Raw genomic sequence first — 13,209 nt, forward strand, 5'->3', positions numbered from 1 at the left:
TTACATGTTCATACATTATTTCAGTAAACACTTTTGATTTCAATATATAACAAATAACAAATAATACGTGCTTTCAAAAATCACTGTATGTACATAGCATTGCACTACTAAAACTTGATAATTTTAACCAAGTTCGATAAAAAGTCACATGTTTAAAATAATAATTTAAATTTAGAGAGATTAATATCGCAACATGTGTTTTGATATGCAATATAATGTATCACAAGACATTGAACAAGTGTTACACCATGTTCAGGTGAAATACAACCATCACGTTTTGTATAATGCAGTGGATATCGGTTTGTTTCATAGTAAGAACGTAATATATTGAACAGAGAGAACCTTCATTGTGAAATATTCACTGGTATTGTTCACGAGGTGAAATATATTTGCTACCCGAAAACTGAAACAAACATTTTCTTCTTTTTTATTATTTGCCTAAATTGGGCTATAACGTCGTCGTATTATACCTCCATTAAACAGATGCCTATTTATGTGCGCATGTAAAATGAAATTAATTCGGTGAATTAGTGAGGAACATTTAACCATGTTTATCTTCATGTAGTAAAACGTTGATGATGAGTCAAAATGTACGTAAGTAACTTAAATGAAATGACTGTTATGTTGGTGTTATTATGATTCAATCTAATAAAGCTCAAAGTAAATTTTAGATCTGTAATAACGGATTAATGTTGATTTAGGTGTAGTGTCATGTGCATGATAATATGAACTAGCTTGAATGCTCTGCAAATTCATGTTCCAGTGTTCTCGCATTTCATTTACCATACCAGGGCGAAATTCTCATCATTTATTACGAAAGCAAAGTTGATGGAAGTGTGCTCTGTTTCCGGTAATTCTGTGTTAGTGTATTTCATTATGTGTCGATTGTACCTCTTAACATTACATTTTCATTTGCACAATTTGAAAATCTTAACACGAAAGTCTTTATTGACCAAACAAAGCCTATTCATAATATATATATATATATATATATATATATATATATATATATATATATGCACTTTCGTGCACTACAAACAACATATAACATACCAAAACTTACAATAATCAAAATTATAACATTACAATGAATGGTATATAGGTGATTATATATTTTATACGGATATACATATACATAAACATAAACACAAACATATACACGTATCAATATATAACTGTCAATCTCTACATGTGGTAATCTTTGCCTTCATATAACTTGGACATTTGATTGACACGATTGTCTGATCTGTCTAGATCAATGACATTCGTGAATAGATCGAAAACATGTTTTTGCTTAACCTTATTCGTGATACCAAATTACAAAAGTATGAGGAAACGTAACCAAGATGATATTTCGTTAATGCGTTATAAAGAATTTTTAAGAAGTTTGTTTAAAACATAACTTTATAACAAATTGTAAAGCGTAATTGTTTCGATTAAAACAGTATAATTCAATAACTTTTAAGAGGATTCTTTTTAACAGATAAGTTGCTTTTTTAATTTTAATTTACAAAAAAGACAACTACACAATTTGATATTGAATTATATGTTGATATGTTGATATGATATAACTGAGACTGTTTCACCGGTTTTCTGTTTTAGTATTTCAGGTTTATTCTTAGTAAAAAAAAGTTGAAAAGTATGTACTCCATAATGAAATTCAATCCATAACGGATGAATCCCTAAATCTGTTCATAAAACTATATTGAAATTGTGTGTAATCCATAATGGAATTCAATCCATAACGGATGAATCCCTAAATCTGTTAATAAAACTATATTGAAATTGTGTGTAGTCCATAATGTAATTCAATCCATTACGGATGAATCCCTATATCTGGTAGTAAAACTATATTGAAATCGAGTGTAATTTGTAAATGTTAATTAATCCATGACGGATAAAACCCTAAATTGGCATTTGCAAACTTTATTACCGTTTACCTGCCAAGGTACATTTGTGTGATGTCCGCCTTTATTTCAATACTACGAAATACTTTATATTATTAATCTATTGCTTTGAAAGGAAAGATCAATGTAAACATGCTTTAACATAATGGAGACCCACAGTAACATGTTCATTTGTTTGCCCTATAAAAACAAATTTACATGTTTATTGGATGACCCTACAAAAGATGTGATAAACCTTTTAACATGTTGAATGGCTGACACTACAATACATTACAGAAATCTAGTATCATGTTCAATGTGGCTGACCCTAAAACATGTAAGAAACCTATTAACATGTTCATTGACTGACCCTACAAATTATGTGAGAGATATATTGACATGTTCAATGACTGACCCTACAAAACATGAGGGAAACCTATAAACATGTTCATTGACTGACCCTACAAATTATGTGAGAGATATATGAGAGATATATGAGAGGAACCGGTTAATATGTACAACGGCTGACTCTACAAAATGCAAGATACATCTATAGACATGTTCAAAGTCTAAACTTACAATATATTAGAGAAACTTATTTACAAGTTTAATGGCTGACCCTACCAAACATGAGGAAAAGCTTTTAACATGTTCAATAGCTGACCCTTCAAAACATGATAGAAAACCTTTAAACATGTTCAATGGCTGACACCACAAAACATGAAAGAAAACCTTTAAACATGTTCAATAGCTGCCCTTACAAAACATGAGAGAAACTTATTAACATGTTCAATGGCTGACCCTACAAAACATGAGAGAGACTCATTGACATATGCAATGGCTGGCTTTACAACACATGGGAGACACTTATAAACATATTCAATGAGTGATCCTAAAAAAATGACAGAGACCAATTAATTTGTTTAATTGCCGACCCTAGAGCACATGAGAGAAACTATATGCATGTCTTTCCATTTTCACAATAACCTTGTTATTGCTGTTATATATATCCCCATGTATTGAATCTATCAATGGATTGTTCCTCATTTGTGGTGTTTCCCTAAAAATCATTAATATTCTCAACAGAATATGAAAATGAGGGGGTAAATATGTTTTTATTGCCATATTTAAACTTTTATTCCTACATAAACATTTGCACAATTCACATCAATTTTGCAAACTATATATGTAATATTAACTTCATTCATGAAATAGAATGTGACCCACTTTAAGTACAATAATTAATAAATTCCTCGCGCTTTCATACATGTCGTTCTGAAGTTAGGCAAATTCATTAACATTGGCGGCATTGTGTACAAAAAAAAACACACGAAACCTCACTAATGTTATAAAAGAACAAAGATTTTCCAGACAAGATAAGATACAAAGTATAAAGTATTTTCTAGAAAAAAATAATATTTTGTGTGTTGACAAGTTGTCAATTTATCAGTCTTCAGGAAAATTGATCCCAATGTTATATAACTATATCGCCGTTCATTATTTGTAACGTTGCTTTCTTACCCCATATATTAACGTTTACCATATCTAAGCATCAAATAACGTTATCGTTTAACGCAATTATTTTACATGATTCTAGAAATCTTAAGCTATTAAAACAAGTATTGCCTGGACAGAAAGACTTATAATAACAGAAGTCCGATGACAGTCACGGACCTTCGACAGTGAATGTCTCTTCCAGCTTCTCGGTTAAATCTATGTTCGTCTCTGTGATGCCCTTGGCTGCAAGCTTCGCTTTCACCTTATGTATGTATTCATCATAACTATCATGATTCACAAAAGACCTAAAACAATGGTATAACTATAGTTACAATGCAATTTACATGTTATGGTATATAACTTGATTGCCATATAAACAGTTAAAAATAAAACAGTTTGACTTTAAAAATGGAATTATTTTTGTGATCATTGTACTCCTATTTCAAAAACATTTATAATTAAAATAATATATACAGTTCGTACAAAGTATGGAGTGATTACAGTTATTTACAATAAACACGATTGAGTGTATCTTCTATTCATTTAATTTGATTTTATCTGAGTCATTATAAATATAAAAAATAAATAATATTATGTAAGCGATAGGATAATGCGGTATTAAAACTGGAAAGGTTTAAGTTATGAGTAACAGCAAATTAAGACTTTAAAACATTATGTTTTACATAGAAGTTATTTCATAAAATCAGAAAGGTTATTAAAGGTGTTGCCATATCTGTCATACTGTCATACTCCAACTGATTTCAGATAAACAGCACAACACACCCGTCTCCCAAATAGTAAAAATGCGTCCATTATTAACAGCTGATATAAATTACACCAAAAACATTCCTTGCTTTAGATATTGATACATCTTGTAAATAATCTTATAAATGTTGACCACTGGGCGTGCACACGAAAGTGCCGCTAGCCATAAAGGCTTTTTCTGAGTAGCACCTTTATCAGGCAACATATTCCTATTCTAACTTCAATCTAAATATGCTTAAGTATTCTTACGTAAACATAGACCGAAATAGTGAAAAGCCATCCAGCCCGGCCCACTCGTATTCATTAACAGTAAACATCAGTCCTTTCCTAAACGCGGCCTTCAACATCCTACAAACCAGCTGACCCTCATTGTCGTCCTTCAACGATCCTGTAATTGTGCCGCCTTTGTACGGTTTCCCCGGGCGTCGATTGTATTTCTACAAGTAGATTAAGGGCATATAAACGCTTGTATAATAAGAGATATTATGAATAAAATAATAATGTAAACACTATATATTTTATTGTTTAGCCTAAATGTCGTTTGGCTTATTGCAACAGTTTATGAATGCATAATGTACGACCGTTTTCAAAACAACTACCGACGAAGGTGTTATCTTGTGTTTTGTCTTGTGTTGTTTTCTTAACACAATTCAGGCTTTCGTAACATACATGTATAATGAACTTGATTTGACTGTGATTATATGAAATTAAAGCAGATCAATTACCTCAAAAACAAAGGTTTGTTTTTGCGGCTCATCTATTTTAAAACTCAAAGTTATATTAAAATAAGAAAATGAATAAGCAGACGGCACATACGGTCACTAACACTTATATAGTCATATTTTATTAAACAGACTGCATTTCCCATTGATAGCAAGGGCAAATTTTGAAAACATTTAAAATACATGGCATACAGATGATGCTTTTTTCTATGAAGTAATTATCACAAGTTCGTATTTGGATCTGCATATTATACATGTAAATTCATGGCATACAGATGATGCTTTTTCTACGAAGTATTTATCACAAAATTGAATTTGGATCTGGATATGAAACCTGTAAATTCAGGTCATACTGATGATGCTTTTTTCTATGAAGTTATTTTCACAAGTTCGTATTTGGATCTGGATATTAAACCTGTAAATTCAGGGCATACTGATGATGCTTTTTTCTATGAAGAAATTTTCACAAGTTCGTATTTGGATCTGGATATTAAACCTGTAAATTCAGGGCATACTGATGATGCTTTTTTCTATGAAGAAATTTTAACAAGTTCGTGTTTGGTTCTGGATATTAAACCTGTAAATTCATGGCATACTGGTAATGCACCGTGTTTGGTTTGAATATTGTAATATTGGAAAAAACATACAAAGCATGCAAGGTCATATATACAATATCAAAATATAGGATTGGGCTGAAAATGGTTGACATTATATAAAAGACGCTTCCAACAGATTCGTTGTGTACTGTTTTGTTAATATAAACTTTTAAATGAACGAAACAGAAATATATGCCTACTATCGATTTAGAAGAATGATTGCGAATGCATTTTCTTATTAAATTTAGTAACAAATAATGACCAAATAACGAATATATGTACCGAAAATACGATAAGCGATAAGAGGGAAGGAAAACAAATGTATGGTAGAGTGGATTAAGAGGGCGAACAAGCACCTTTTTGTTCTCCGTAGGTTTAAACGTACTTGTAAATGGACCTGTTTGAGTATGGACTGAATGTCTAGTCACAAAAGAACACGGTATTCAACGTGGGGATGCACATTTCATTTTTTCAAATAGCTGTAATCGGGAAGGTGAGAAACGAGAACATTTAACTGAGAAGTGATAACAGTGTTCTACCTCGCTATATATAAAACAGTACGGACTTTTAACAATGTTCTAGCATAGAAATCAACAGCTAGGACGCAACAATTAGTGCGAAATCGCGTTTGAAGCACTTGGAGGGTTATCTTTCCATGATGGTTATAAGCAAGCACATGCATACATGAGTATACGTATTTAGCTGCTTCCTGAATTATGAAATCGAGTCTGCTATTTAGAAACATAGAGCGGATATTAAAACAACGGATTACAGACCGAAAAAATGAGTTCAAGTGATAAGACGTTCGAGCAGGAACACGCTTGTGATGACCTGCGTTTTATAACCAGTAGGTTTTCGAGTTTCGACTGTTTGTGGTACTAAATCAAAAAGATGTTCTGGAATGATTTTTAATTTTGCAAACTTAATAAATCGATGTTTATAACGACGAATTTTCAGTGCCTCTCATCCGACTCCTTTCTTGAGTTAAGTGATTGATACAAGTTTAGTGGCGCCTGTCATGTTTCTTAAATGTTCTTGTTGGACCATTTCAAGCACTGGTTTTTCTTGCTTAGTCAGTTATCGTAAATGGATCTTAAGGTATTCCAGAATTGGCTATATAAACGAAATAAAAGGTGTGGCAGGTGACTTTCAATCCAAAACGTATTTTCATTAAAGCATAATATCATTTACTTCCAAGCAAATTGGATGCCCGAAATCCGCATTCGTCTTTGTATCGTCTATGACATATGTTCCGGATCGAAACGGGTGTATCGCCGGAACAAAAGTAGACTTGACCACACTCTAAAAACAGGACCACCAGCTTTTTGAATAACTATTTTGAGTTTTTAGGTTATCTGCTTAGGATAGATGTTACATGTGTTTTGCAGATTTTATTAGATTAATTGTCTCATTCCGTAGCGTTCTGAACTTGTTCAATCGTTGTTCTGAGTTGAATCCTCGTGCCTTGCGGTAAGCCCGATGACGTCGGCTAATGGTGATGTCTAGCCAGGGAGGTTCGTAATCCAGAACTTGTCTGTTCGGTATACAGCTTTTCGAGATATCTGGTGAAGCTGATCCGATATTAGTAGATAATGTCAAAATCATTATCACAACAATCTCGTACTCGTGAAGAAAAATAAAGTAAAATCTAGCCGCTTGTTCGCATGAGACACACCTCATGCGGTGCAGAAATGGCCTAGAAGTTACGGCTATAATCTCCGTTTGAAAAAATTAAATGAGATTACGGCTTACAAATCGTTTTAGGCAGGATTTTGTTAAATTTCCGATAGCAATTCAAAAAGGAGATTCTTTCCTTTTTTGTTATCGGCTATTTCATTGGTCGAAAAATGTTTATGAATATTCCTGATTTACGAAGTTTCCCTAGCCAATTCTCCCAGTTTATCAAATAGGTTATGATATGCTGGGGTGCCGAGAATGGGTTTCTGTCGTATTTGGTTGTCAACAAAATAAACTAGATAGTATATGTTTGTTGGATATAAGTAGGGACCCATATACACTCCAAATCAATCATTTCCAGGTCGAGATTTCTTTGCTGAAAAATCTTGTTCTTAACACATAAAAGTTCTCCGCTGTGATTATCAAGAATCAAGAATCAAGGATTATCTCAGAAATATCAAGCATATCGAAATATTTTATATGCTCTGAATAGAGTGGAAATACGATCAAAACATTTTTGTGACAAATAAGATTTTACTAGGTACAAGAGGCATTGTACAATTTGAGAAAGTGGATGATATTGACATTGTTCTTGATTTTGAGGCAGGATTTGGATGCATGCTATTAAATTCAATATATCCATAACCTATGACATAATTATACATAAACATTATTTACACAAGTAACATGTGAATCTATAATTTTTAAGATGGACAATGCTCGATTGATAGTTGCGAGGATTTCAGCTTTAACTCAATATTTGAATCCATTAGTAAGAAAACTAAAAGGTACAAAACATAAAATGTAGGGTAATATAAAACAAACAACGTCAGTAAGAACCTTAATGTAATTTAATAAATTTCTGCCATGCTGAATTGAGAAGAAATACCATCAGTAGGATTGTCAGCATGATAAGGTTACGCATGGATACAAGAATGAAAGCGTTCATAACGTTGAAGGGCTGTAGTCTCGCCAAGCATGATTTCACTTTCTTTTACAATTCTGTTCACAAGCAATAACAATTCAATCCACTTTTTTAGTGTCCTCAAACTGTAACCGATAAGTTCCTATGATGAATTTGTAATCCAATAAGCTAGTTTCATATCAAAAACTGATATATCTAAATGTACTAGAATGTATCAACATGCTCTCATCTCGCGTGTTAATTGCTAGGCTAGTGTATAGTTGATTAAATTGAACCTGATGGACGTTTTGACTATTTGTAGTAGGTAATGTAAGGCAGTGTCAACATGTGTTCCATTGTCTGCGGAATTATCTATAATAAGCTCTTCCCCTAGGTTCCTTAAAAAAATAATTCATGATTCGTTGGCTTTTTTGAAATTTACATCAACGTTGCAATCTAGGAAAGCATTACAATAAAGTGGTCTTCAATCTGCACTATTTTTAACAGCAAAACACATTTAATTTAATTTTTTTCAGTTATGATTTTACATTTCATGTCAAAAAATAGATTTCACGATACCTGATTTCGATTTGCGTTACTAAAGCCTAAAAACAACTAAAACGTCTAACTTTAAAGGGTAAGTCGATTGTTAAATATTTTGCAGGAGTCGACCCACATGTGCAATACAGTTGTAACATACATCGAATAACGAAGCCCCAAAACGATTAACCTCAGAGAACCTCCTTCTTAATAGCAAATCAAATTTAGTTTGACCGTAATCAACCACTCTTTCGTATTAATAACTTAATTTATCAGTGATGTTATATAATCATTCAAATGTTTTGTATTTAAGGGATTCACATTTTTTTTGCGAAGTACAGGAAGCAGTCTTAGAATACATATTTCAATATAGTGATAGCCATACTATCAGACTTTCTCGTAAAAAACTCAACCCTTAAATACTACGAATTTAGTTAGGGGACCAACCATGATTAGCATACTTATGCTGAATCCATAGTTAGATAAGTTGAGTTGCGTATATATTATAAGTTGCTTATATATTATGTTATATATTATGCTGTTTTAAAAGTTCATGTTTTTTTCTTTTTATTGTCAACGGTACTGATACTCGATCAAATCATAATGATTTTTAAAGATACCATAATATATTGGCAGAAATGTAGTATCACGTTGAGGGCATTCTGTCTGTATAAGTTGGATAACTAAATCACAAATATTGCAACAAGTGAATGTAGTTTTGGAGAACGATTAAGTGGTGCAATTTATCTTTGCCTTTTTATTGTTACAATCAACAGTATTGTGTTAGGAATATCAAGAAATTACTTGCGAGAATTCGTCAGCTGCACACTCGACATTGACAAACAGAAATGATTACCGTCTGAATACCATCCGGGAATGTAAATACACACTTAATTGGCAAGCGTTGTTCCATGTTAATCTTGACCTCCAATGCTCCAGTGGGCTGCGTCCCTTTAACAAACATACTTATTATGATTATTGTTATTTCGATTATTGATAATGGATTTGTTAAATCACACATTTTGTTTGTTTTTCAGCTAGATTTTGCTAACGAAGCTAGCTACACAACCAATTTAAAACAGCCAAAACGATCGATACTATGGATCACTTCGCCGTTGTTAAAGATTTGGGGTTGTAACTCAAGTAAAAACAACTTCTATTAACCGACACTTACTTAAACAATAACAATAATTTACTATCAACTGAAGCACAACTATATATTAAAATAAACATAATACAATTCGTCCCCAAATTATACATCTATTTACGTTTATACTACGTAATTGTTTAAGGGGAACTTACATTTTATGCAATCCTTCAAGTGAGTACACTTTGCCTGGAGTGTTGTACATTCCTTTAAAAATAATAGTTATAACATATAAATGAGAAAGAGGAAATGGTTGGTATACAGAACTTATTTCGAAAAACGACTCACGCTACATATCAAACAGAACATAAATTTTCCATTTCACTGGTTTGTCTTTGTTAAGGCATGAGCCAATCTTTAACAAAAACTGATATTTTTCACACAATGGGTTTTAGTAAAAGACAACCAAGTCATTCTACCATTTTAAAGTGACGAAAGTCGACTTTCGTACTTCTTAACTCCTAACGCTGTATCGTGCCTACTAAAATACTAAGAAGTTTCGATATGCAATGACTTTTGTAAAATGACCATGAAATGTGATATTTACCTTTAACAAGCAATACGCTAAAACATTCTGCCAAATAATTAAAACACAACAATAACACTACAGACTTTACATGAATTTTAGACGCCCTCCCGCCCAAAATGCCGACTGCTCTTTGATGTACGTACATCCAATAATCATACTGAACAATGCATATCTGTAAACTTAAATCTTGATAACATATCTATAGTAGTGTAATATAATAACGACCTGTTCTATAAAAATCATATCTTATAATAATATTAATTAAATGCATGATAAAAAATGAATAAAAACAATTTTTTTTTTATGTTTTCCATTAATGTTTAAACACGCTCAGTGTATAAGACAGGGACGTGTTCGGATCTTTTAAACATGTACGATAGATTATTATAATATGCTATACAATTGAAGCTAGGATTGCAGAATGGCTTGGATTCAGTGAATACTACCAATTTTACCTAAGTATGTTAAGCATCATAAACGACGGAAAATAACGGAACTATTAAGGAACGAAATTTACCATTATGTGCATTCTGGATGCATCGACACACACTCATATTTACGTATAGTGTTTTACAGACAAGCAGACAAGTACGTAAATATTGTACCGGAATAAGTACTTAATGTTGGTAATGTTATACCGTGAAAGTCATTGGGTACTTGAAATGATTTATCAGTTTATGAGTTCGATCTACTGTATTTGTTTATTGTTTTTAGGTCGATACTGGCTATGGCGAGGCTTCAAGGTGATGTACTATTGTTTTTACTGATACATGTTTGAATATGTGTGAGATTATTCGCATATAGACTATTTTATCTCACAGTACATTCGTGTTTCAGTGAACCCGTGTTTCACATTATTCATTAAAGAAACATGTTGATGCTTGTCTGGTATGTTTGTGTTGTTTATGTATCTTATTCAGATTCATTTGGACCAATACTTCGTTTTGTAAACAAGGTCTTATATTTGATTTGTTTTTATAATGGGCCGGTCTCTTTAGTTCCGTTGCGCAAATGTATTTTAGGTCATCAGCAGGCAACACCCTTTCAAACTATACCAAGATTGTATGGGATCAGAAGGCATTAAAATGTAACATTATCGCCAAAATATGAAAGGAGTGACAATTGTATTTCTACATCCGATACATAAAATGAAGCATGTACTAACAGTACATGTTTAAAGAACTGAATTACTATTCTTATCAAATCAAATGTTTGTCAACTTCTGTATTCTTTATTGAAGTTATTCTTTCTTAAAAGAATATGTTTACAGGTATTGTACAACATTGTTTACTTTTTCAGATTTCTGTATGTCCTGTTTCGCTTTCTGTAAATCTTGTTCGAGTCCTTTCTTTGTCTGAAAGCAAAGAGGCGAAATATCAAGTCAGAACTTGAAATTATATTACAATTTCAAATCAACAAATGGAAATGCGTATATTGAAAAGCCATATTAATTGTCTCAATACTATATTGCCCTTTACTTTTGTTGTATAGTAATGACTGCTTTTAGTATTTTACTACATGTATATATGTACTCTAAAATTCAGAAACATGTTTGTTAAAGGTGTCACCTTTTCTGAATTATCACGGTCTTGTTTAACTTCTTTCAACTCATCACACAGTTCCTGTCTGCACTGAAAACGTAGAAGGATTGGTTTTTGTGTAACATATGTTAACTGTAATGTTCTATACAAGTAAAACTATACACCAGAAGAAATCAGATAATGTGCTATTTAGCCATTTCTTTTCGATTCTACTGGCGTCCTGCATGACAGATAATACGGAAATATTTGAATATGGTGTCATATTTTCATAGTTTTATCATATTCATTACTATTCATTTATATTAACATATTTCAAATCAATATGTATTGTCATGATAAACTATGATTTGTAACTCATGGTAATATACACGTCTATGAATATTAAAGTGATTTATACTGCAAAATAGTACATATGTTGATATTATTACATGATCTATGAATAAATTGTTTCTGCTTGGACACGGAGCAACATTTATAAATTAAAACTCGCAATATTAGCATGTGTATACTGAAATTGCAGTTTTTTTAGGACTTAAGAATTTCGAATGCTTTTTTTAGACTTTGTATGACCAGAAAACTATTTCTGACTGAGTACCCCATCAACGTTTTTAATTCCACAGGAATATATAACGTAGTTTGTTTTGTTTTTCATTATTTTAATTGTGTTTGGTTAAAGACACTTCAAAGGTTTAGGTATTTTCGCTAAACAGCGACGAAGGTTATGGCTATGACTACGATCATCTCGAAATATTGCTATATTTCTAGCTGTATTCTGAGGAATACATCTACATAAAGCGATAAGGAAACCGCTATAATTATAGTGTTATCACCAATACAGAATATAGTGAGCATATGTTACACCTTTGTGTCGATGCATAATTTATTTCGACTCATCTCAACGAAAACGAGTTAGACCGTTTATTCCATCAAATAGCTTAACCAAGCTGAGCGGGATCAGACAACAACTGCATATAAGAATATTGCTAGTTTTCCGTGTAATTGCACGCGTTAATGGTACTCAAGTCTGTGTCATTAATCGGCTTCAGACAAGAACAGTGTATATATCAACCGAAGAGAAATTTCCTTAATATGATAGAAGTTACCAATAAAAAGGTACTGTCACTATTTGGAAATGGATCACAATTGTTTTTACCTTTGTACCACTTTTGCCTCAAAGTCATCAGGTCAGATTAGTCATGACCTTTTTTATGATGAGATCATGTTTCGCGAATTGTTAGTACAAATGCAAGAGTTTTGCAGCCAGTTCTTCAAACAAATGAGCTATATGTGAACAGTTTTCCCGATCACAATCAATTTATTTCTGACTAATTCCACTGCATCATTCGAGTACATTATTGATCTTATCTTTATTTCTAAGGAAACATCGGTTTATTCTAGTAAAGCT

General features: G+C 32.2%; 1 protein-coding gene across 4 annotated transcripts in view; it reads right to left on the reverse strand.

The window, feature by feature from the left end:
- Positions 1 to 1,061: 1,061 nt before the first annotated feature.
- Positions 1,062 to 13,209, reverse strand: part of LOC128241717 (reticulocyte-binding protein homolog 2a-like) — a 33,991-nt gene continuing 21,843 nt past the window's right edge. For all 4 annotated transcript variants that reach the window (XM_052958765.1, XM_052958763.1, XM_052958764.1 and 1 more), the window contains 6 exons: positions 11,832 to 11,894; positions 11,555 to 11,617; positions 9,890 to 9,941; positions 9,444 to 9,538; positions 4,398 to 4,585; positions 1,062 to 3,688 (listed from right to left, as the gene is read on the reverse strand). In XM_052958765.1, the coding sequence (XP_052814725.1) occupies positions 3,553 to 3,688; positions 4,398 to 4,585; positions 9,444 to 9,538; positions 9,890 to 9,941; positions 11,555 to 11,617; positions 11,832 to 11,894 (597 nt within the window). In that variant the 3' untranslated portion in view covers positions 1,062 to 3,552. The remainder of the gene's footprint in view (positions 3,689 to 4,397; positions 4,586 to 9,443; positions 9,539 to 9,889; positions 9,942 to 11,554; positions 11,618 to 11,831; positions 11,895 to 13,209) is intronic.

Source organism: Mya arenaria, chromosome 7 (genome assembly GCF_026914265.1).
Source record: "Mya arenaria isolate MELC-2E11 chromosome 7, ASM2691426v1".
NCBI classification, from domain to species: domain Eukaryota; kingdom Metazoa; phylum Mollusca; class Bivalvia; order Myida; family Myidae; genus Mya; species Mya arenaria.